The sequence below is a fragment of the Penicillium canescens genome, assembly GCF_028828765.1.
Source record: "Penicillium canescens strain IBT 15451 chromosome Unknown utg000002l_segment0_segment0, whole genome shotgun sequence".
NCBI classification, from domain to species: Eukaryota; Fungi; Ascomycota; class Eurotiomycetes; order Eurotiales; family Aspergillaceae; genus Penicillium; species Penicillium canescens.
In genome coordinates this window covers 1,388,764-1,412,304 of record NW_026703964.1, presented here as the reverse complement: position 1 = coordinate 1,412,304, position 23,541 = coordinate 1,388,764, and the positions used below count along the sequence as shown (strand labels likewise).

Sequence of the window (23,541 nt, the reverse complement as noted above, 5' to 3'; positions counted from 1 at the left end):
CCGAAGGGTCATCGACCACCACCAATTGTCCTCCTCCACAACATGTTCGCTGCCAGACGATCTGCCACCTCGACGCGGCAACTGCTGCGCACCCAGCGCCGCTGGGGCTCGCACGCCGCCCACGAGCCTGTGAACGAAGGCGTCGGCGTAAGCTCCCCCACCGACCGCGACCAGACTCGAACCTGGAGAGCGAGAGAGCAAAGTCTCAATTGCCACAGACACAAGAGCTAACAATTGCATTCACACTCCACAGCGCAGCTTCTACGTTACCGTTGGTTCCCTCGCCTCCGCTTACCTCCTCTACCGCGTTAGCCAGTCCAACCAGGACTCCGGCGCCCCGTCCTGGATCTCCGGCCTCATTAGCAAGTGGACACCATCGCAGGAGACTTTCGAGCAGCGCAATGCTATTCACACTGCTATTATGGAGAAGGCTGCTGAGGACCGCCACTTGCTTCAGAGTCAGGGTCCCCGCGAGGCTTATGAGTTGAAGCAGCCTGAGTATGTGACTGGTGGTTTTGCTGTTGGTTTTCCGGGCTGTTACTGACTTTTTTCCCTTGTAGTATGATGAACACCGGCTCACCGTACAACCTTGCCGCCGGTTCGCGGGTTGACCTCAGCCACGTTGTTGCTCACTACGAGCGCAAGAACCAGGAGATTGATGAGGCTCGGGCTGTGCGGATGAAGGATGGCAAGTCTCTCTATGATTAGAGGGGAGACTTCTCTCTTTTTTTTGGTTGTCTGCTCTAGACATGTGTGGAGGAAAAACATGTACATATACGTTAGGTCTTGACGTTCAATCCAGCATTTGATAATTGGATTTTCTTTTGTTTGAACTACACACCTATGAACTGGATATACACTTGAAGGTGGTGTAACTTGGGTATTTGATTTTATCAACGAGTTCCACTCCTCATGGCGCAGTAGACGGTACAACCTCAAGAACCACCCTACCAACCCCCTCAGAATGAACATCCAACTTCTGCTGAACATTCAACTCCCTTCCACAAACATTATCCAGCACAGCAAGGAACTCATCCACACCACCGCCAACACCGAAATAAACCTTCTTCGCCGCAACAAGAGCCCGGCTCCTAGTCGACGCAGTATTCGACCTACGCAGCAGCGCCAAAAGAGTCTCCGAAAACGCCGTCAACGAAGCCGGCGAGTAGATAGTCTCACTAGCAAGAACCAACGTCTTGCGAACAGCATCGCCAGACGAAAAGACCAAATCAACAAACTCAGCAGACCAAGCTCCAGAGACAAAATCCACCGAGATGCCACGGTTCGCAAGATCAGTCTTGAATTCTTCGATAAGTTCAGGCGTGATATCTAGCTCTTCTTCCTGGTCTGGTGCAGTAGATATGCTCGAAACAGCCGTTTGAGAGCGGCTATTTTGCCATGTCAGGAGAAGGTTAGGTAGTGTGACGAGGCGCAGAACGTCGGAGTTGTAGTCTGAAAAGGTGAAATGTGTTTTTCCTGTATTTTCAGTACCATTGAGAGTGCGGGCGAATAGAGTCAATGATGGGACTGCTGTGCCTGCGCCAAGCTATTTTTCATAGACATGATACGTCAGCAATCTGCACTTTGAAATGTTGGGGAGAAAAGGACGCGGCAACGAACCTCAATGATATGAGTTACTTGCAGTCCACCAGAGAAACCATTGAGAATATCCTCATCCAGTGAAAGCTTAGCCAGATCCAGCGCGCATTCCCACGTCTTGAACCCGCCCTCATAGAAATTGGGTTTGATGTCGCCTTTTTCTATGCCGGCAATTAGCTCTTCATTGTCGTGGCCGGCGCTGTCTTCGGCCATGAGCTGGGTGCGGATGTCGAAGATCTCTCGGCGGGCAATGACCACGGGTGTATCGCCGATTTTGAGTTTGTTGTATGAGATTTGAGAGGGTAGAATTGAGAGCTACAGTCATTGTTAGAATTTAGGTATTTCAGGAAGTTTTATGCATCTCAATGGTGTCAAAACATCTTTTTGGAGGGGTATATCGGGATATCCTGTGGACCGATATGAGGGTTGGAATAGAATATACTTGTTGACTCAATTCCTTCAGAAATGCAAAGGAACATGTAATGCATTGCCAGTGGATAGCTATATGGATTGTTCACTTACCCATTCGTTCATGTCATGTTTACTCGCTCTCACCAGCTCCGGCAGGGAGTTGCCGACATTCTGCTGAGAGAGGACAGGGCAGATATCATTATTGATCTCTGAATCATCGATGTCAATGTCGTCTCCTGAGAATCCAAAGCTGAAGGCCATGTTGTCTCAGTTCAATGTTATCTCCGTACAAGAGACAATAGTGTGTAGAGGGTCGTCCTGGTTGTCGTGAACGCTGTTGAATGCTCAAGATAGCAGAGCAACGAGACACTGCACTAGACTTATATAAGCTCTGAATCCAAGCAAACGATCGACGAGGATTTGGATGTATCAACGACGTCGTGGTTCGATCTCCATAATCTCCATACAAAAAATTGCAGTGGGCGATGTGATGACTAAGCTCGACTGCCCGCACCAATTTCATCATGAATTCTGGCGTGAAGACTAGAAACATATCGATTGTTTTTTAATGTATAGCTTGTCTATTTTTGGACTTTCGGCTACAATATATCAAGAAAATAGGCAGTCATAACGCAAGGGGAATGTATTCTCATAATTCATATCGAAGTAACCAGCAGCAATGCAGTCTACATGCAAGTCTAGATTATTTTGAAAGCAAGCCAAAGATTGAAAGCAGATTAAGAGCTGCCATTCTTCTCTGCAGCAGCAACAGCCAGATCCAAAGCTTGCAACACATCAGCGTGCAAATCAATGGAGTCCTCAATACCACAGCTCATGCGAACAAGGTCATCAAAGACACCGGCAGTCTCACGCTGGTCCCTGGGAATACCAGCGTGGGTCATTGCAGCAGGAACCTCACACAAACTCTCAACACCCCCCAGGCTCTCGGCGAGGGTGAAGACCTTAGTGTACTGGCAGAAAAGGTGCGCGGCCTTCTCGCCACCCTTGATGCGGAAGCTGAGCATGCCACCGCCCATTCCATCGCGATGTTGCTTAACAGCGATCTTGCGCTGCGGGTGAGAGTCAATGCCAGGGTAGTTGACGGAGATGACGTGGGGAGAGGCTTCGAGCGCCTTTGCGACCACTGTGGCGTTCTTGGTGGCCTCGCGGGCGCGCAAGTGAAGGGTCTTCAGACCGCGGTGGGCGAGCCAGCAGTCGAATGGCGAGGGGACGGCGCCGATGGCGTTCTGGAGGAAGCCGAGGCGCTCCTTCAGGCTCTCTGAGCTGAATGCGGCTACGCCCATGCAGACATCCTGGATTTGGGTTAGATTTGATACGATAGTGAACGAGGTCGTGCAGGCAAACATACCGAGTGGCCGTTAATGTACTTGGTCACGGAGTGAACAACAATGTCGGCACCGTGGTCGAGGGGGTTCTGGACATAGGGGCTCATAAAGGTGTTGTCGACAACAACGAGAATACCACGTTGGTGGGCAATATCGGCAATAAATCTGATATCGACCAAGCCAAGGGTGGGGTTGGAGGGAGTTTCGATCCAAATGAGTTTAGTTTCGCGGCGGATCAATTGCTCGACCTCCTGCTCAACGCAAGGCGAGAAAGAGACATCGACACCGTGCGCGGCGGCAACCTTGGTGAAGTAACGGTGAGTGCCGCCGTACACATCAGAAACGGAGACGACGTGCGAGCCAGCGGCCAGAGACTGGAGAACGACCGCAGTAGTGGCGGAGCCTGAGGAGAATGCGAGAGCATATTTAGCATGCTCGAGGGCAGCAATGGCTTCCTCGAAGTTGTCACTTTTGCGGCATTAGTCGGTGTGCTGAACCTCGGAACTTAGAAACTTACCGGTTGGGGTTAGAGCTGCGAGTGTACTCGTAGGCACCAACGGGGTTTCCAACACTAGTCTGAGCATAGGTGGTCGACAGAGAGATCTGTTGCTTGTCAGTACGCCTTCTTTGTGAGGCTCTATCGACGGACTTACCGGGGCAATGACAGCGCCAGTCGAGGGGTCGTGAGGTGCACCAGCGTGCACAGCCAGAGTGCCGAACTGGCGATCGACAGAGTGTCCGTTTTCCGTAGAGCCCATTGTGTAAGTGAGTGCAATTGAGAGGAAATCAAGAGTGGCGGTAATAGACACTTTTTGTAGTAACCTCCGTCCTAATTTAGACTCCGGATGCGTTGATTGCTAATCAAGGGCGAGGATGACGAGATCCGGGAGATTCGGGAAGAAAGAATGATTTGTCCCTGAAAATTTAACAGGAAAAAACTCCTACAATGAAAACACGGATTCTCTTACTTGAAGGCGAGATCGATCGCGCTACTGCGACTGGGCAGCGCTGACTCGGAGCTCCACCGGTCGCCGCTATTTTGTCGGAGAACGAGGGAATACGCCGATCCGTCGGAGTGTCGGAGTTTCACCATTAACCTCCATGTTTATGTTTAATAAGTTATAGTTATTCTCTCTCGGGTCTTTCATTTAGGATTTATTACTCTTATATTACTTTATACCTTGCACTTTACTATTTGCTGGTTTTACTCCTACATTCTACTATTTCCGCATTTGTTTATATTGCAATTACACTGAATACACTGAACTTCACTGGCATTATGGGTATCTGATCTGACTAAAGAAATTGTATGGGCGCTCAGTGCCATGATAGACACAGTCTGAGGGTAGCAAAATACACATCTACCACCAGGTAATAGGTCCAGTTCCACCCATTTGCATCGAGCCCTAGAAGTGGTCAGCAAAGCAACGGGCATGCATGAAAGGAAAACCAACAAGAATGGAATATGGAGGCCGCCTCTCTGTAGGAGTTTCATCGCCAAGATCTGGCGCGTTGGGGATCTGATCGTGCCACTCTTCTGATTCAATACGGAACCGGACTACTTCTCCCACATCGAAGAAGAATTCTGTTCCGTCTTCGTTCTCCCAAATCCAGACTTGCTCTGCATAGTCACTATCAGAATGTTAGTGTATTGCAATTCCACAGTGGAGGAGCTTCTCACAATCGGGACTTTTCCATAAGCATCTGCGGTGGAATGAGGATATCGTTGAAGAATTCCAGGCCGACTATCGATATATTAGTCGTGTAGTTGGAGTGTGAATGCTTGAAACATACTCTTAATACCGTGCTCTGTGCCGCTGGCAATCTTTCCTAGCATGATCTCGCCCTTGAAGGGTCGGAAAACGATCATCCGGAATTTGACTGGACTGGTTAGTGACAATCTTGAGATCGAACCAATATATCTTACCATTTACGTTAACCAGGCCAGTCCCATGGCCAATTAGACCATCCGAAGACTCCAGTAGGTCATAGAAGCTGATGCAGAGGCCGATTTTTTGGATTACCTAGGTCAATGTGAGCAGATGCCAGCATCTGAGAACAGAATCGCATACCTTATTGGCATATTTCTCATTGATGTTGTCTTCAATAGCCACAGCACTGAATTTAGAAAAGTCCTCGGGTGATATCTGGATCAAGTCCGAGATGGTAGTCTGCCGCCGTTAGCCACCGATTTTATACATGTGCGCGAGACTCACTAGGATGAACATGACGAATACACCAGGAACAAAGGACCAAAGCTGGATATTCAGGTGAAGATCTTCCTTGAATCGACGTTGTACTCCGAGCAAAAAGCTTTTGACATTCAGTGGGGAACCACGTGACCGCCTTGAAAAGCTTCCGCAGCAACTTCTCTCGACTTTTTATTTCCACGCGCATTCTGAGATTGCGCTGGGACCTCTGGAAGGTCTTCAGGCTTTCATCATGAGTTCTCAGGGGTTTTCATTTCCGCCCCCTCCGCCACCACCACCGGCAGCAGCCCAGTCTGCTTATCCGGCCCAGGGACAGCATGGGCATGGACAGCAACATGGTCAGAACTGGGGACGAGGAGGTCATCGAGGCCGGGGACGAGGACAAGGACAAGGGAATCGAGGCCGTGGAGGGCATTATCAGGAAGGAGGACGGCCACCATATCCTAATACCGGCTACAACTATTCATCCAACTATGCCTATCCAGCTCCGTCCGTCCCTGCATCACCATACATGCCTCCCCCGCCATATCCTGGGCAATCGCAAGGTTTTCAAAATCCTCAAAATCAACCCGCATACCCACCGCAATTTCCGCAGACGCCAGGAACCTACCAGCAACTACCATACAATACGCCGAACATACCTCAGCCCTATCCCCCGACTCCAACATATATGACCGGTCTTCCGGCGCCTTCTCACGGCGCTCCGGCCAACCCAGCAATGATGGGATCTTTGCCCTGGAACCCCGAATTACCAGGCCCCGCGGGGTATATGCCAGGTCAACCACAGGCCCGAGGCCCACGCCCTCCCCATGCACTCAACGGACACAACGGACCTAAACCGAAACAAGCCCATAAGCGTGATCACTCATCTGCGTTCAGCAAACACTCCGCACCTCGAACCCCCGCAGCACCCGCTGTCCCAAGTTTCGGAAACCCTCTCCCATCGAAGCCACCGCCAGCGGCAGACGCGAATGGAAATAATCGCAAGCAGAAGAAGAGGAAGCGGAAGCACAACCAGCTGGGGCTGACCCCCAAGACTGAGGACCACGAATCCAGCGAGGATGACGAGGATGCGGATGAAGAATCCAAGCTAGCACCAGGCGACTCGGACGCTGCGCCCCTTCAATTTTCCTACAGAGGTCAAACAGCTACGCTACAAACGCCATCGGAGATCGCTGCTTGGATCGCAGAACGAAAGAAGAAGTTCCCGACCAAGGCCCGGGTTGAGGAAAAGCAAAAAGTAGCGGACGAGGCAAAGGCGACCCGTGAAGCTGCCCGTCAGCAAAAGTACAATGAACAGCAGGCGAAGCGAAATGCTGATCGCAAGCAAGGCGATAATAATACAGACTCGCCTAATAAGGCGGATAATCAGCGTAGGGCTGACAAGATTCAGCGCAACCTGGATCGGGAGCAGAAGCGGATCGCCAAAGCAATCGCCGAGGCTGAGGCGGCTCGTGTTCGGTTTGAAGCGCTCCAAAAGGAAGCCCTAAGTCTGAGTTCGGCAGCTCAGGGTTCAGCCGACATCAAAGCGGAGCCGCATGATTTGCCTCCAATTCCGAATGAGCCTCCAATTCCAGAGTCTCCATCGGGGCCCCACGCGACAGAGGCGGATGCGGAAGACTCGGAACAAATCATCAAAATTGAGGATCTCCCAGATGGCGACGATATGGACATGTCCGGCAGCGACTGGACCTCCTCGAGCGGTTCAGAAGCTGATTCGGATTCCGAATCCGACAGCGACTCGGCGCCAGAGCAGGTCAGCTCACGTCGCACTGGCCCAGAGAGAGTCGCCCCGCCGCCCCGTGAAGGGAAGAAGACCACCTGCCGCTACTTTGCGCGCACCGGCCAGTGTAACCGCGGCGACCAATGCAAATTCCTTCATGAGACACCTGAACGAGGCCCGAAACCCAAGGCTGAAAAGAAGGAGAAAGGACGCAAGGGACTATACCAAGCCGTGAGTACTTCCTCTTTCTGTTTTTGGTTTTGATAGAAATTATTCTAACATGAAATCAGCTACTGGACCGACAAAAACAAGACGAAGACCACCGAGCTATGGAAGTGATCTCCTGGCTTGGACAAAACAATATGCTTGCGCCTCCCGATACCCTAAAGCAATGAATATACGCAAGGACTAATCCCGAGAAGTCGGGGGTTTGGTCTGATTTAGAACTTGCATGAATAGCCGAACATGAGTCGCGTGGCCCCTGCAGGTCAATTACAGCCCAGAGACCAGAGAAGGTGTTTCTTCGCCCCCAAGCCTAGATTTTCTGTCTTCGTATCTGTCCAATCATAAAGGTGGCAGCCTTCAGCTAATTTTAGCGGTATTTCGGACGAGTCCTTCCAAATCTTGGGGCGTTTTTAGCGCGAAGTAAAGAGGAATTGTAGCCGAAGTAGGCCGGTAGTGGAGAGGAAGTCCGTCGGTGCACCAGTCAGCCGAGGAGATTCCCTGCCAAGCGAGGAAACCAAAGCCGTTAGTGGCCACAGACCTGCAAGCTCGTGGATCTCCGCCACGAGAGAGTTGGGGTGACAACCAATCGCTGTACCTTGCATTTGACGCTATTTGTTTTCTTGTCTCTTTTGGGTTTTGGAAGTCCCTTAGTCTCCTGCTAACAAACCATGGACTCGCTCTTATAACGCTAACCTCCGCTTGCGCCTCATTTTCGGCTCTGTCTTCCATTTGCCTCTTAAACTTCGCCTTCCCTTCCTTTAAGGCTCTGATTTCCGCTTTTTCACTCTTTTACTCTTTTATCTGCACATAGACCTTTCCCGTCTTTACATAGCATCTCATCACCATGCGTTTCTTCAATTCCTTCGCCGTCGCCGCTCTGGCCGCCATCGCCTCTGCTTCCAGCACGGACAACTCCTTCAACATTCCCACCAATGGCTACACCTTCAAGGTTGGCGAGCCCACCACTCTGACCTGGACTCCCTCCACCAGCGGCACCGTCACTCTGCGCCTGCAGTGGGGAGCCGTGACAACCGCCAACTCCGGTAGTGTCATCGCCTCCAACATCGCCAACGACGGCAGCTACACCTGGGATGTGCCCTCCAACCTGGCCGCCCAGCCCGACTACACCATCGAGATTATCTCCGACGACAACGACAACGACTACAACTTCCTGCCCCGCTTCACTGTCGAGGGCTCGACCGTCTCCGTCTCTACCTCCACCGCCAGCAAGACCTCCAGCACCTCGTCTGAGTCTACCAGCTCCGCCACCCCTACCACCACCATGACCACCTCGGAGTCCTCCAGCTCCGCCTCCACCAGCTCCCAGACTACCATGGCCACCTCCAGCTCCGCTGCCAGCACCTCCGCTAGCACCACCGACAGCTCTAGCTCCAGCACTGCCTCCTCCACCAGCGCCAGCTCCAGCGCCGCCAGCTCCTCGGCCTCCCAGTCCGCCGTGCCCACCACCAACGCCGGTGTCGCTAACCGCGTCTCTGGTGGCCTCCTGGCCGCTGTCGCTGGTGCCATCGCCATGCTGTAAATTGATCCCATGTCAGACCATGTCCATGTCCATGTCTCGGCACATTTCCATTGCCATTTATTGATAATATTTTCTTTTCTTGGACGCTGTACCTGAAACAGCTCTTCCCTTTTGCCTCGGCTGCCATTGGCATATTGTACAAAATACCACCCCGATAACTGGTCGGGCTTTCGGTTATTGTGATTATTAGTTTTTCTTTTTATGTTTATGCTTAGGCTAAGCGTGTTCATTATGATAATTTTTTGGAATATCCCTTGAATCTACGAATGCTTTATTTCCGGCCCCTTTCCCATCACTCGGATGCGTACTTTGTACTTTACGTCCCGTGTTTGGAGCCCTTTCGACGTCCTTGAATTTAACTGCCGAGGACTGAGCGTATTTTTCCCCTCTGATCGACAAGCGAGACTGGTGGGACTCGGAGATAATCATTGGGATCGTCCTGTCCACTTTTTCTGTGTACAGTAGGGTGCTCGGCTATCCGGGCCTTCCGCTAATGTCCAGTGGGATGCATTGTTGTCCTTACAGTTTATGTGTATGTGATGTCCAATGTAACAAGGGGTCCAATAGCCTCTTACCAGTAAGGGGCCAATCTTGGGGTTCAAGTTCTTGTAAATGATGATCAGCCGGGTGTGGAGTCCAACGGCTTAGTGTCATCTCCTTTTTATCTTACAGTAGGGCAGTTGTGGGTTTGTGGAATTTAGCGTATTTGGATTTCATTCTATCTTGTTTATCTTATGGATGCCGATTCAATTCCCGAGACAAGTAACAATGTAATGGGCATGCAGACTCATCTGCGCCTACACTAGCAAGTAGTTAACACTTGTCTTATTCATGTCTTGCTAAGACGCTGTGACTCTAAACCCATGACTTCCCCTAACTCGATAAAATCCCAATACACACCTCCGAACAACGTTTCAGGCATATCATTGCAATCCAGACCACCACTCATGCGTCTTCAGGGTTTTCAGGGTTCAATTCATAAGAAATACGAGGAGTCTAGGCACCCATGCTACTCAACCCCCTAGCATCCAACCCCAGTAACATACATCTCCACACCGCACAAGCGCAACACGAACATACAGTACATGTAGAAACCCGACAAACAGGAATAGAACAAAACCAAAACAATATATGACCTCACACCAAGAATATCCCCGAACCCCATAAAACCCCAATCCCACGCAAGGGCCAAATCGACGATCGGAGTTCGCTCGTGTCGGGAGCAAGGGCGCTGCAGCACACTATACCATACACCAAGATCACCCCCATCATGAATAACCGAATTATCGAATCAAAAGCATCGAATGACACCAGGTCTCTCTGATGCATCGCCCAAGGGCTCTCTCATGTATCTCAGCCCTTGACAAAGCACCAAAGCACCAGAAAAATATGACTGCCTACATGTACATGTGAGATATGCGGAAACCGAGTCCTTCTCTGCGAAAGCTGAATGGCTCCATGCCTCACTTGCCAGTGATGACAGCTCTGTTCATAATGATCGACGGTTTCTTGGCTGCAGGAGCGCCGGGCTTCCGAGTTCATGGTGCAAATTTCATTGCAGGGCTCTTTTCTATGTACTGTACATTTGCGTTTACTTTACATGGTCGATGGGGGTATTTGGGGATGTATAAAGAGGCCGAGGAATCCCACCCAGACCTAGATGATCTTGGTCTTGAGCAGTGGATTTCATTGTGTCGATCTGGTTGAAGAAACTACAGGTATAGATCTTCTCTATACATATTGTACTGTCGACAATCTCCACCATGCCATCCACCAGCTTCTTCGTCGCGTCAGCTGCGGCCCTCGCTGCCTTCGCTGGCCTGGCCAATGCCCAAACCAATATCACAGACAATGCCTGTGCCTCGTCGTCCGAGTATAAGAAGTGCAACTCAGACGTCTCGAGCAAATGGAGTTCCTGCATTCGCGATTGCAATGGTGATGGCAATTGTATCGTGGACTGTGGTTGTACTTCTCATCAGAAGTATATCAATTGTATGGCTGAGACGTGCTGGAACCAGGTATGTACATACCTCCTCCCACCTACGTTCATACCGAAAGCCTCCCATGCTAATCCCTCTTCCATTCAGGTCTACTCCTGTGAATACCAACTCTTCGTCCAACAATACTTCGCCATCTGCCCCAGCGCCTCAGAGCCAATCCCCTTCTGGCCAGCCCCGGACAACGCGCCGAACCGCTGTTCCTGCGATCTGGGCAAGGTACTGCAGACGACGCTGTCCTCGCGCAATGACCAGGTCCAGTGTATGAGGAACGTCACCGATAGGATCCGTTCTGATGTGACTGATCTGTCGAATCTGAGTAATGGACTCGACATTGCGGGTCAGGCAACGGATTGTGCATGTTGTGGTGCTAGTGCTAGTATCTCTGCGTATGTCACCAACCCCAAACCCAAGCATCCAACTAGCCCTAACCTCCGCCATTTATTCATTCAAAAATAACACTAACACTCCAACAGCGCCTACGAGATCTGCCCAGACACAAAACCAACCCTAGCAGGTGCAGACCTCTGGCCAATTTTCTTCCCGGCAGACCTACCAAACCTCTACACCTCCCTCCCAAACTGGAACTGGGCCTGGCCGTCCTGCGACTCAAAACTGGATGACGCATCCTGCCAAGACCTCGGCTTCAAAGACGCAGACAAGTTCTACAAGCCAGGCGATTTCCCAAACAACGGTACCTCTACGCTGCATAATGTTGGCGGGACTGTTACCGCGCCGCCTAGTGGGACTGTTCTTACCTGGTCCCAGTCTAGTACTACTTACACTGTTACTGCTACTGGGTATGATCAGAAGGCTGTTGCTAGTCAGAGTGAGTATCGGGCTACGGCTACGGAGACGGGGGATGCTTTTGCTACGCAGACTGATACTAATGGTGCCGGGGGTTTGAGGCCTTTTGGGGTTTTGGGGGTTTCTATGGTGTTGGCTTTGGGGTTTGTTTTGTAATTGGGGCTTGATTGATTTTGGGATGGGATTGGATTGGATAGGACGGGTTGTGCTGGGGTGGGTGGTGATTTGATGTTTTATTGATATACTCATGTATATGTTTACGACTATGTTCATGAGGCGGTATGATGTGGCTGCTTTGCATATTATCACAAATCAACTTGAATATGACCCTGGATAATACTAATTATGATCAATGTGAGGGGTGTACTTACTTTTTTTGCGTTTAATGCACCACAACGCTAGGTGACGGTATATTGGGCGCTGAAAACAGCTAGTTTTGACGCCTTTTTAAGGGAATAGTTATGCGGACATGACGCGATCCCAGTTAGGAACAATGAGTGATTGTATTACACCACTTATAACATGCCCTAATATTGAAGTTAAGCCTAAGTACGAACACAATCATTTGAGTGACTCTAAGACCGGCCGTCCCCACGGATACGCAGCCCGGTTAGACAGTAGATATTTCTCCCTTGGAGGGGACCACTGGAATTTTGGGAAAAACGCTCAAGGATGACTCACAATTAACTGATAGATTTAACCTTAGGTTATAGTGCAATATAATCACTAGGATAACGTTATGTCCGTATAACCATTCTTAGGTCCGATTGTAATTCCCCAATGGGCATTCAGTATAAGACTTTAGATTCTCCGATCCTAAGCATGAGTAATCCTTGAATAGGCATTGGCTGACTCTTTCGCACAACCGCTTAGGTGATCGCTCTATATGCTGGACACGCATTGTGGTGGTCGGATGACTACTCTCCGCCGCTTTCGTCGCCGTTGATTTTCTCTCGAACGACAACCCGGTTTCGCGGTCTCAGTTGCTAACGTTGTTCGGTAGTAAATGATGAATTCAGTGCCCTAACACCAGTGGAACATTAGACTCATGGGGGTCGGAGTCGCCTTGTTCTGACTCTCACGGTGCATGACAATGTCTTTCTTCTCCGTAGCATCCGGTCTGCAAACGGAAATCAACACGAGCCATCTGCGCCTCTTGCTTCACACAATGACGGCTCTAAGTGCTTGTCGCGCCTCGATCGTCAGCCAGTCTGGGCTCACTTTTCTCATGCATTAGTTGGTCGCACGTAGAATTCGGTTATAGTCTCAGATGAACACAGCAGACCACTGTTTGGTTCAAGCCTGAGCTTACTTGTTATCGACCAAATAAACTAACTCTGCGAACTGTCGTAGGAGTCTGGCCTATGCTGGAACATCTGAAGTCCCTTTATTCTTCTCTTGATGAAACAGGAATCTTGTAATTCGCTAAATCGGATTAGCCGATTTTTACCGAATATCTTGCAGCTCGATTTTCAAGTTACATATTATTGCATATCTCCGTGTTGCTTCCATTTTTAGAATAGAACTTAGGTGAGACTAGGCTAGATTATAATCTTATAATTATACGAAGTACGTTTTTTTACTGCCAATCAAAAGACTGAACTTTATAAGTTAGCCTAGAATTGTCCATTTTTTTTTTAGCGCTCGTTCAAGAGCTTATTCATTACATATAAATATATCATTATATCAGACTTTAGCCATTAGCGCAGGCTCTATCTCATGATACCTTTTTGTCTCATGTCATTTTTCCCACGCCGTGCAACTTTCATGGTCTAGAGTCATATCAATTAGCATCATATACTTCTGGTTTCCAATTTTGCTATTGGTGGATGAGCCGGGTAATTTTCTGTGTTTGTGGTTCGGGGGAGGTCCGCGTGTACTATGCTTAATTCATCCATTACACTGAGCAACAGCCATATGGCGCGGAAGTCAAAGATGGATGAATCATTACAGCTGATAAACGCATCATACTGGCGTAGCCTGCTCTGCTACTCATATGCCCATTATATAAACCTGGTTCCAGAAGGGTATGTCGCTTGATTAATTCATTTGTGTACAATATACCATACAAACTGTCAATTCGACAATTTGCGAACATGAAGTTAATTCCACTCTTGATCTCCGTGCTACCAGGACTAGCACAACACGTGAACCAAGCTGTCCTTAAAGATCCAAAGCCCGAGGTCAGCAATTGCAATGCAAATCAACACGTGAACCAAGCTATCCTTAAAGATCCAAAGCCCGAGGTCAGCAATTGCAAGGCAAATCAGATTTGGTCAATGACAGTCCCGCGTGATTGCAACTGTTCCAGCGGCAGAACCGATTGTACACCATTGGAATATAAATGTACAAACCCCGACAGAATAATACATCCGAAAAGCGGACTGAATATGACAACTGCTTCTGGTCCATGCTTTTATGACGAAAATGCTTCATGCAATTCCTGCTATGTCTGGTTCCGTGACCTATGTTCGTGCATACAGAATTTGCTATACTCCCACCCCACCAACTGCAAGAACAGTAGTGCTCTCAATTCGAAAATCCCAGTTTGGATGCTGCTTGAAAGCCAGAGCCTGATTACCACAAATCTGCCGATATACGGGATTGAAGACCTGCATGTTGCCGACCCTTATGCGGATGATGGCTGGCTTTGGGGTCAGAAACACTACAACAGGAGTACACAAGCACTGGCTATGAACTCAAAGGCGTCAAGGACTCAAGAGCAGATCCACATACATGTGTGCGATATTAAAAATCAACCATGTAATCAAAGTGGCAGAACTCGTGACATACTGTCATGCCTCAGTCGTGATACCCCGAGTCGTGATTACTATAAGTCCATGAAACCGGTAATCTTAATGCCTGGTGATACGAAATGCAAGGTGGCAGATAAGCAAGGCAGCCCTATTAACATAGCAGAGGATATCAAACGGGAGATGCAGAAGAAAGATTGCAAAGTCTATACTGGAGCGGGGATCATAACGGACAGCAATAATTATACCTGGGCGTGCGTGACTGATAGCCCGCAGGCTGCCGAATGGATATATTGTAACTAGCACAGAGGATGACTGGCAGGGTGAAACTCCCATCTTATCAAATATCCTCTTAGCTTCAGCGAACAATGTACCCCTGTATGTGTCCTTTCGTTTGATACTCCTCCTTCCGGTTATAATTTTGTGATAATGTTTGTGCTATTCAACTCTGGTTTGTGTTAGAGCAAAAATGAACCACGTATTTGCAGCTATCCACCGTTCCAACACTATAAGAGTTCCTGACACAATCGCTTCTATCTTGTAAGTCATCTCGCAAGTCAACGTTCCTATGGGCTTCGTGGGTCAGTTATGCAGCACCGAAGAATCTTGCTTTGGGTGCAACTTTCTGGCAGAAGCTTGATCATTGATTATTGAGCCCGCTGAAAAGCCGGAGAATGTGTACGGAAAAAGAGAATTGAGCTGCTTCAAGAAAAAGAGAACGGCCAATGGAATCCCTTGTGCAGCAGAAACTGGAAGACACGAAGAAAAAGGTCCTGGCGTGGGCGCCCGATGAGTAGCCCCCAACCAAACATTCTATAGAGATTTACAGTATTTTATGTTGAAGTGAAGGGATGTTGAAGCGTATCTATTACTGTTTCGTTTCTAAGGATAGAACTAGAAAGTAAAGACAACGGGCGGATAGATGTAAGAATGATCTCCATCGCAGACTGCAAAGCAGTTAGAAACACAAAGGAACCCCGAAAAACGCCACCAAACACCACAGGTATTAATACCAGACGCTGAATCATAGCCTATCAAAGGAACATAGGCTTGCACAAGGAAGTAAGGAGTGATAGTCCACAAATGCAAACAAAAAATCACCAGGTTGGGACAACCCTCTTCAAAAACTTCATAAACTTAAAGAACCCGACGGCATACTCGACATTCCCAAGCGGATCAACAACCCTCTCAGGGAAAGCAATACCAGCCCCAAACAACCCCGGAACATCCGCCCCACCAGTCTGATGGAACCGGCCATTCCCATGATCAAACTCAATAGCAAGCGGCGCCCCATCCTTCGCCAACTGCGGCAACGGATCACGAGTATACCCCACAGCCTGAACAATATAATCACAACCAGGCAAATGACGGCGATACATCTCCCCTTCGGCTTCACGCCCGCCCGCACAATCGATCTTGGTAACGACTTTGCCGGCAGGCGAGGTCGCAAGTTTATCATCTTCGAGTTGAGTGCGCGCGAACTCAGCCGCCATCCCCTTTAACCCCGTGTTATCGCGGAGGATCCAGCCGTCTTTGTATTCCGCGTAGCGGAGCGGGTGGCGGGTGAACCATTTCACGCGGAGGTTTGGGTGGGATGTATTGTGGAGATTGATTAGGTTTAGGAGGGCCAGGATTGCGCTGTGAGAGGCGCCGACGACGGCTGTTGTGAGGGGGACGTCCTGGCGGAGAGTTTTGGCAAGGGCGCTTGGTTTCAGCACCAGGTCTAGGTCCAGACGCTGGAGGGATGGGTCTTGGATTGGGAGGGGCACTGTTGTTGGGTGGGAGCCTGTGCAGAGGATTAAGCGGACTGTTTCGAATTGTAGTTCGGTTGGTGAGTCTTGTTGTGTTATGCGGATTGTCCAGGTTGGGCTGCCGGATCCTTCGCTTAGGTTTGCTGCTGAGACGAAGCCGCGGCAGGCGTATACGTCGTCCATTTTCTTGAGGCCGTCTGTTAGACCGCGGACCATGTCGGCTGCGTAGTGGAGATGGCATGTCTTGTCTTGGTCTAGCTTTGCTAGGGCTGAGAAGGCATTTGGTAGGCTTGTGTTCTCGATTGCCTTTTGGAAGGGCTGGGTTGCTGTTGCGTAGGCTTGGAATAGAGACACCTTGGTGTTGCTGGAGGTTGGCTTGTTAGTACCCTTTGCGGTGAGTCCTGGTAGTCTGATACCAACCTTGGGACTTCGCGATAGTTCTTATTGACTCTGCCACCTTCGAAGTATGGGTCGATCCATGCTATCATGCCTAGTTGGCGTTCCAGCAGGTTTCCGACAACAGCGACGCCGGCCGGACCAGCTCCCACGACCACCGCGGCGCATTTCCGAGATGCCATATTGAGAAATGAGTGATCAGAGATTGAATATCAAAAAAAGAAAAGAAAGCCAAGCTTGTAGCGAGTGAAATGGATAAACAACGTTCATTCGATCTAAATAGGATAATGGATCGCCGATTGAAATGTATCGCCGACTCAATCGGCGATGAGGGGGAAGGGGTAAACAGCCAAGAACGGCCCTTCCGCAAAGAATGCGTCAGGCTTCTCGATCATCATCAGCGGTGCAGATAACGCAACCAGCATCCAGTCGGGTCGTCGCTAAGACGGGAATGACCATTCTCGTTGTCCAGTCCAAGGTCCCCAATAAACAATGACTCCATAGCATTGCGCAGCTCGGGGCGGTCTGCCCAAGTGTATTCCGTCATTGTAGTCCCAAGCTTATTATCGGCCACTGTGCTTAACCGGCCGAGAGCCATAGTCGAGGGAACTCTAGGCCCCACTGCTCTTGTCGGGCTGTCGGATGCGTCGTTCCATGTGCCGTCTCAGGTGCGACTCGAAGAAGCGGTGATGAATAATACATCATGGGATGTGCGTGAGGGTTAGTATAAGTGGCATGGCGACTGACATGACATCTAGAGGAGAATAAGAGGAAATAAGAAAGAAAAGCATCTCGAGGGCGCTATTTGATCTTATACTGCGACTGTTTGGTGATCGGGTGGCCTTGGCGAAATTGCGTGCTCAATAGTTGCCTTAAGAACAAGGCCACAATATAGCAAGTTCACGTTGACCGAACTATAACCTCAGCTTGACTATGACTATCAGTTAATATCTTCATTGTTGGATATTCAATAGTCTGTATAATCATCATGTGCATCATATCTCTACAGCTCAAACAGCCCAAAAAACCCTCATACAAGCCCTTTCAACATGATTAGACCAACCCGGAAACCTCGCTCTAGCCCAAAGAGCAATAGAATCCCCAACCTCCAACTCACGCACCCCTCGTCCCTCAAGCGTAAGCCTCCCCCGTCCCAGATTTTTCTCAATCTCATCAGCCTCTGCCGACTCAGGCTGAATCCCATCCCGATAATCCCAAACAATCTCAACATGCTGCATCTCCCCAACATGAGCACCATTAACCTGCAACTTATTGCCGCGTGGAAGAAGCAGCGCATCTGCCTCCGTATAGTGTTTCCGCTCCTGCCCACGCTCGTTGTCGAGGATTTCTTGCTCTTCACCATTGATATACATCTTACGCTCGTGCGCGCCGTGGATGACTTCCGTGTCGAACCATGTCCACGAGAATTCGTACATGTTCTCGTGGCGTCGGCCACGGCCTTGGTCGTGTGATGAGAGCTTGAATATTATCTTGCGGCAGGGGTGGGCGCCGCGGTGGGGGAGGGGTTTTGATGGTGTGTCTTTTTCTAGGCTCTGGGTGGGTGGACTCGTTAGTATGAGTTCATTTGAATTGTTGGGGGAGGTGGAGACGTACATTTCGATCGTAGCAGAGCGGTACTGTCTTTAGGAGTACTTGATCACAGTCTTTCTGGATAATCCTTTTCCCTTGCATCTTGTGCTCCACCGAGGCCCAGTACTCGGCTACGTCGACGATCATGTCGATTAACTCCTCCGGGAGGCCGTTTGCGAGCTTCCATTGCAGTAGATATCGGACTTTGAGGACGTCCCATAGACTTGGGTAGAAGATCTCAGGTTCTGGCTCTGGTAGATCTTCGGCCGAGGCCTCTTCAGGGTCGGAGTCGTTGGTCACGTTGTTTGGAGGTTCTAGAGGCATGTGGTTGCGACCCAGTCGTCCGCGGCGAAGGCCAAAAGGTAGCATGATAGTTTTTCGGGTTCTGTGGACAGGTTCTGCTATGATATCAAGCTTTGGTGACACCTGGACAAGCTGGTACGTTGGACTTGAGCTAGTCGTTGTTCAGGCTACAACGCCACTGCGAAGCCCGGAGTCCCGGAGTGCTGTAGATACACCGCTTAGATACGGCCTGGTAGCCTGGAAGACTTCTTTTGCTCTGGACCACCTGACTCAGATCTGGTTGGATCTTTCTTGTGTGGAATATGGTGGTGTGAGTACCTAGGTCTCTCTTCTCCCCGCGTACATGCGAAGATGAAGAGGAACTGAAAGTATAGTGGCTCCGTTGGAAATATGGAGTAGCGAGGATTACTGTTGTTATCCGTACTCAAATATGTTAAATTGAACTGATGAAGAGGAGTTGAGATGATCGACTCCCGGGCTACATTGTTGATATGACGTCAGCTTCTAATTTGCCCCATCAAACGTGACCTCGTAGTAAGAATACGCCCCTATATAGACATGATAATGTCTGCCGGATGGGGCCTTTCCTTATCTAGACTGCCACCGCTTTATAAGGGCGCTCAGGCTCAGGATCAGTGAGTAGATATCAGCACGGGCTCAGACTCAGTGAGCTCTAGTTCGGTCACGTGCATAATGACTAATCAACGGCGTGCTTAGTAATACTCAGTGAGCACCCTGATTTGTTACCTCAGTTACCTCAGCCGCCCCCAAAAAGGCGGTGAATTTGGCCATCCACCGCCTGCTGTTTCCAGCGATGCTGACACACCTTTTTTGGGGAACGTCTGAGCTGGGAATTTGGTGGTACCATACAAGTTTCCGGGGTTTTTGCCCGTGTTTATATGGCGAAGTTTCCAGGCGCGTCTTTCAATATTTCCAAGTTTCTCGCGCACCCACGCGAATATTAAGAATCGGGCGACGATGTCTTCTGCATCTTTCTGAGCTGAACCCATTGACACCAAAATTGTATGTATAACTGGAAAGGTGGGTGAGAAATATGTCCTTAAAATACCCGAAGGAACCCTTTCTTAAGCTGTCAAAGCCATTATATGCCCCAAGTATTCCGCCAAAACCTCCATGAAGCATATATTGACATATTTTAATGTATAGTGGCTACATCTGATCCACAATATTAACTCTATCGCGTGAGAATTGACTCCAAACCCGCCTCACGATGCCAGATCGACGCCCATCACGACGGAAGCCTCCTCGGAAATATAACGCGAAACTGAACGACCCCGGAAATGGACAGACACAGTTGGATAACTGGTTGGCCTCTGAGAATAATCGACCTTCTTCAAAGGCTGGAGAGCCTATTGAATTGGGAGTGGAGTACGAGAATGAGGGCGCAACTGTCTTGCTGGAGAAACAACAAGTTGAGAAGAATTCAGTTCTTCAAGCGCAGAAACTGATTCGCGATGCGTCTGAGAAGCGTAAGGATGAACAGGACCAAGCCATCAGACAAGCAATTCGAGAGCTGTATCCCTATTATCCACGTGCGGGTCAGTTGCAAGCATTGAGACAATTGATCTACCTGAGAAAGGACCTTATCCTGATTGCGAAGACGTCATTTGGGAAGAGTATGATATTGCAAGCAGTGTCACTCTTGCTTGATAAGTCTATCACCCTTGTTGTGCTTCCATTGAATCAAATTGGCGTTGAGCAGACCAATTACATCGAGAACATTGGAGGGCGACCTTGTTTCCTAAACAGGGAAACATTCTCATCCGAACTTCTTGACAGGGTACAAGCGGGCAAGTTCACACATGTCCTCGTGAGTCCAGAGCTTGCAATCAGTGACAAGTTCCGTTCAACTGCTATGCATCCAGGTTTCCGAGACCGGCTGGCTCTGGTTGTTGTAGACGAAGCTCATCTTGTGGCTCAATGGGGCAAAGATTTTCGAACGGACTATGCGCGATTGCATCAATTGCGAAGTCTATTCGGCAGTGGCGTCCCCTGGTTTGCATGCTCTGCTACGCTTGATATGAATACATTGCGCGTTGTTATTGAGGGACTTGGGTTTCCAAAGGATGTTGAAATCTTGCGGACATCCGTCAATCGTCCAGAGTTGCTCATTCAAACAGCTTGGATCCCACAAGGCGCGCATAAGAAGGCAACGGCCTTGCGTTTCCTGTTTGACAATGGTCCTTGTCAGCCCATTTTACGACCGTCACGAATCCCAAAGACATTGGTATTCTTTGACTCGAAGAATGATGCATATACTGCCATGGAAAATTGTCGGTATTGGCTGCAGCATAACAAGCAACCAGATGGGGCAAGTGTTCAACATTGCAACTATACCCTCAAAGAGGCAATGGATACGGTGAAGGTCTACCATAGCGACACCGCAAAGGGAGACAAGGAAGCAATGATCAAAGAGCTTCAGAAACCCGGACCGCAATCCAAGCTTCGTGTCCTCATGACCACCGAGGCACTAGCGCTCGGAGTGGACCTCCAGGATATTGATCAAGTTGTCATGTATCGGTTCCCCAAAAACCTACAACCAGCAACGCTCTGGCAACGCGGTGGTCGGGCATCTCGCCTTGGACAGGATGGAAAGATCGTTATTCTCGTTGATCAGTGGATACAGGGGCGTATCAAGAAACGTGCCGTGAAACGCAAGATTCATACAGAAAATGATGATCTAGCGGAAGACAACCCACTGGCCGATTCAGATGATGAAGTCAAAGAAGCAAACCCTGAGAGACCACAGAAAGGTGGACGCTTAAGTCATGAAGAGCGACGTGCTGTGTTGCCTGAATTTTGGTATCTCCTTGCCAATGAGCCTACAGAATGCCTCCGGAAACGGTTCCTGGACTACTTCAATGAACCTGAAGAGTTCAGATGTAATCCTCGGCGTGACCGGTGCTGCAGCAACTGCAATCCTGAGTATCAGCTCAATGATCCAACTCGTTATCTGTATACTGAGCACGGTCCGAGGTCAGGACAGATGGACGAGATAATCATCAACCAGTTAAAATATTGGTCCAAGGAGGTCCTTTCAAGCGCTTTGAACGGAGTGAAGTTCATACCTGATTGCTCAAGCATACTGGCAGAAGAACAATATGTCCATCTTGCGATATATATTGAAAATGCCACCTATTCGGAGCGGGAATATTTCCAGGCAAAGGATCTTCAGACAATATTGGGAATATGGGCTTTGTCGAATCAGCTTGCTGAGGGTCTTGTGGATGTCTTGAAGAATGCATATCAAGCAGCCTTTATGGCCACTATTCAAACCCCTGCAAAGAGGAAGCGTGTGTCGAATGACTCTAGTCAAATGAGTGAATGCAGCAACCTCACATGGTCTTCTGCAGTCACGCCAGAAAGCACCAGTCAACCAACTCCATCTCGGAATATCTCTCCGTGGGTTGATATTAACACGCCATCCCAAGCTTTTATGGACATGCCTCCTCCTTCGGCAACTCCAGTTCCCAAACGCAAGGCCCTCGGTGTGGTATCAGGAAATGGGCGTCGCGTGATGAAGGGTGGAGAAGACCTAGGTTCTAAGGTCTGGTAGAGAATGATGAACAATCCATCTGATGCATTCCATCAATGTGTGTCAGTCACCTTATAATATAGCGTGGGAGTATTATCAATGGAATGAAGAGAAGTATAGCTAAAGCTGTCCCGGCAGCAACCTGCTATTCAGTGTCATGTGTCATTCTCTTCAATCTCATCTAGAACAGCAATAGGAGTCGATGTCATCTTGCTAAAATCAACTTCTTGTGCCCACTGTCCGTTGACGACGAGGCTATTGAAGTTCTGTACGGCTTTGAAGAGCTTTTCGCCAATTGTTTCTGTGAGTATATCACATGGTTGAAAGCCTCTTGTCCGACCATTTGGTTGCTTTTGGATGCACTTCGAGATCTGATAAGCTAGATGACGAACATCCTGGCTAGCATCCTTATTTTGGTGTCGCCCATTGCTATATTCTCCAAAGGTAGCCTCCAGAAGCTCCTTTAGATCAGTACAGTAGCTGGCTGTGAGAGCAGTTCGACGGAACATGGTAGTGATGTCCAGATTTGAGGTCCGTCGAGTCGACATGAGTGTCTTCATATGAAGATTGAAGAACTCATTCAGTCGATCAATTTCGAACCAACCGTCCTCCGCACCCCGTAGATTCACAAGTCCGTTGGCAAGAATGGCAGTCTGCAGCTCGGGATCAGCTGCTTTGGTTTGAGTGAGCCATGTCATATACAAGGAGAGGAAAGAATATCGGGTTTTCTTTGTGCCAGGGAAGAGGAGACAACATTGTGCAAAGATCCGCTGGATAATTCCAATGTCACCAAGTTTGATGGCAAGCTTCAAGGACTTGTAAGTCTCCATCTGCTGAAGGAATTTCGCATGTGCTGAGAACTCATAGTCGACTGGTTCTCCTTCTCGTTCACGAACCTTAGACTGCTGCTCTTTAAAATGGAACAGAGACTGGCGTATCTGATCCACAACGTCCAGGAATTGACCCCTTCCGAGGCTTTGAATCCAATCATCCACATCTTTAGCATCCGCGAAATTGACTGTTAATGGGACAAACTGATAGAACATGGCCGTGACGCGAGCGTCAAATGAGCGAGTAGCCACCTCTTCTTTATGGTGGAATGGACTTTTGTGTCCCTGTACGCAACCGAGACAGACCTTATTATGATGGATCGTCGATTCAACGGTAGGGTGGTCTGTCCCAGCATAGAGCTCAAAGATCATATCCAAGTAGTTCATACGCCAGTGGAACAGTCCGGGGATTGGCAATATCCAGCTGAAACGATCGAAAAGACGAGAAGCCTCCGCACGTTCTTTTTTGACGGCACGAAGGAGTGACACTGTTTTCTGATCTCC

General features: G+C 49.2%; 10 protein-coding genes across 10 annotated transcripts; 4 read left to right on the top strand and 6 right to left on the bottom strand.

Annotated features, from left to right (window-relative positions):
- Positions 1-42: 42 nt before the first annotated feature.
- Positions 43-708, top strand: N7446_001730 (putative NADH-ubiquinone oxidoreductase 178 kDa subunit; the record flags this gene model as incomplete). Its single annotated transcript, XM_058510479.1, has 3 exons — positions 43-147; positions 254-498; positions 561-708. The coding sequence occupies 3 exons, from the start codon at positions 43-45 to the stop codon at positions 706-708; spliced, it is 498 nt and encodes a 165-aa protein (XP_058376015.1).
- A 202-nt stretch (positions 709-910) lies between these two features.
- On the bottom strand, positions 911-2,271 carry N7446_001729 (protein-histidine N-methyltransferase; the record flags this gene model as incomplete). Its single annotated transcript, XM_058510478.1, has 3 exons — positions 911-1,546; positions 1,621-1,914; positions 2,122-2,271. 3 exons carry the CDS (start codon positions 2,269-2,271, stop codon positions 911-913), a joined length of 1,080 nt encoding a protein of 359 aa, XP_058376014.1.
- A 476-nt stretch (positions 2,272-2,747) lies between these two features.
- On the bottom strand, positions 2,748-4,114 carry N7446_001728 (cystathionine gamma-lyase CYS3; the record flags this gene model as incomplete). Its single annotated transcript, XM_058510477.1, has 4 exons — positions 2,748-3,323; positions 3,380-3,824; positions 3,874-3,959; positions 4,010-4,114. 4 exons carry the CDS (start codon positions 4,112-4,114, stop codon positions 2,748-2,750), a joined length of 1,212 nt encoding a protein of 403 aa, XP_058376013.1.
- Positions 4,115-4,717: 603 nt separating this feature from the next.
- N7446_001727 (DNA-directed RNA polymerase III subunit RPC25) lies at positions 4,718-5,584 on the bottom strand (the record flags this gene model as incomplete). The annotated part of the gene is made up of 7 exons (XM_058510476.1): positions 4,718-4,762; positions 4,811-4,988; positions 5,038-5,101; positions 5,151-5,237; positions 5,284-5,380; positions 5,429-5,527; positions 5,573-5,584. 7 exons carry the CDS (start codon positions 5,582-5,584, stop codon positions 4,718-4,720), a joined length of 582 nt encoding a protein of 193 aa, XP_058376012.1.
- A 214-nt stretch (positions 5,585-5,798) lies between these two features.
- N7446_001726 (CCCH zinc finger protein) lies at positions 5,799-7,684 on the top strand (the record flags this gene model as incomplete). Its single annotated transcript, XM_058510475.1, has 2 exons — positions 5,799-7,520; positions 7,580-7,684. 2 exons carry the CDS (start codon positions 5,799-5,801, stop codon positions 7,682-7,684), a joined length of 1,827 nt encoding a protein of 608 aa, XP_058376011.1.
- Positions 7,685-8,358: 674 nt separating this feature from the next.
- Positions 8,359-9,054, top strand: N7446_001725 (GPI anchored serine-threonine rich family protein; the record flags this gene model as incomplete). Its single annotated transcript, XM_058510474.1, has 1 exon — positions 8,359-9,054. The coding sequence occupies one exon, from the start codon at positions 8,359-8,361 to the stop codon at positions 9,052-9,054; it is 696 nt and encodes a 231-aa protein (XP_058376010.1).
- Positions 9,055-10,817: 1,763 nt separating this feature from the next.
- N7446_001724 (uncharacterized protein) lies at positions 10,818-12,014 on the top strand (the record flags this gene model as incomplete). The annotated part of the gene is made up of 3 exons (XM_058510473.1): positions 10,818-11,072; positions 11,142-11,440; positions 11,528-12,014. The coding sequence occupies 3 exons, from the start codon at positions 10,818-10,820 to the stop codon at positions 12,012-12,014; spliced, it is 1,041 nt and encodes a 346-aa protein (XP_058376009.1).
- A 3,694-nt stretch (positions 12,015-15,708) lies between these two features.
- N7446_001723 (uncharacterized protein) lies at positions 15,709-16,940 on the bottom strand (the record flags this gene model as incomplete). The annotated part of the gene is made up of 2 exons (XM_058510472.1): positions 15,709-16,726; positions 16,783-16,940. 2 exons carry the CDS (start codon positions 16,938-16,940, stop codon positions 15,709-15,711), a joined length of 1,176 nt encoding a protein of 391 aa, XP_058376008.1.
- Positions 16,941-17,155: 215 nt separating this feature from the next.
- On the bottom strand, positions 17,156-17,356 carry N7446_001722 (uncharacterized protein; the record flags this gene model as incomplete). The annotated part of the gene is made up of 1 exon (XM_058510471.1): positions 17,156-17,356. One exon carries the CDS (start codon positions 17,354-17,356, stop codon positions 17,156-17,158), a length of 201 nt encoding a protein of 66 aa, XP_058376007.1.
- A 188-nt stretch (positions 17,357-17,544) lies between these two features.
- On the bottom strand, positions 17,545-18,776 carry N7446_001721 (uncharacterized protein). The gene is made up of 2 exons (XM_058510470.1): positions 18,373-18,776; positions 17,545-18,311 (listed from the first exon to the last, which is right to left on the bottom strand). Exons 1-2 carry the CDS (start codon positions 18,715-18,717, stop codon positions 17,769-17,771), a joined length of 888 nt encoding a protein of 295 aa, XP_058376006.1. The 5' UTR covers positions 18,718-18,776; the 3' UTR covers positions 17,545-17,768.
- Positions 18,777-23,541: the final 4,765 nt, after the last annotated feature.

Bases quoted from the DNA above. Each gene is read 5' to 3' on its own strand.
- N7446_001721 (XM_058510470.1), bottom strand. From the start codon at position 18,717: ATGCTACCTTTTGGCCTTCGCCGCGGACGACTGGGTCGCAACCACATG. The intron at 18,312-18,372 runs GTACGTCTCCAC...CCACCCACCCAG, and splicing joins CGCTCTGCTACGATCGAAAT to AGCCTAGAAAAAGACACACC.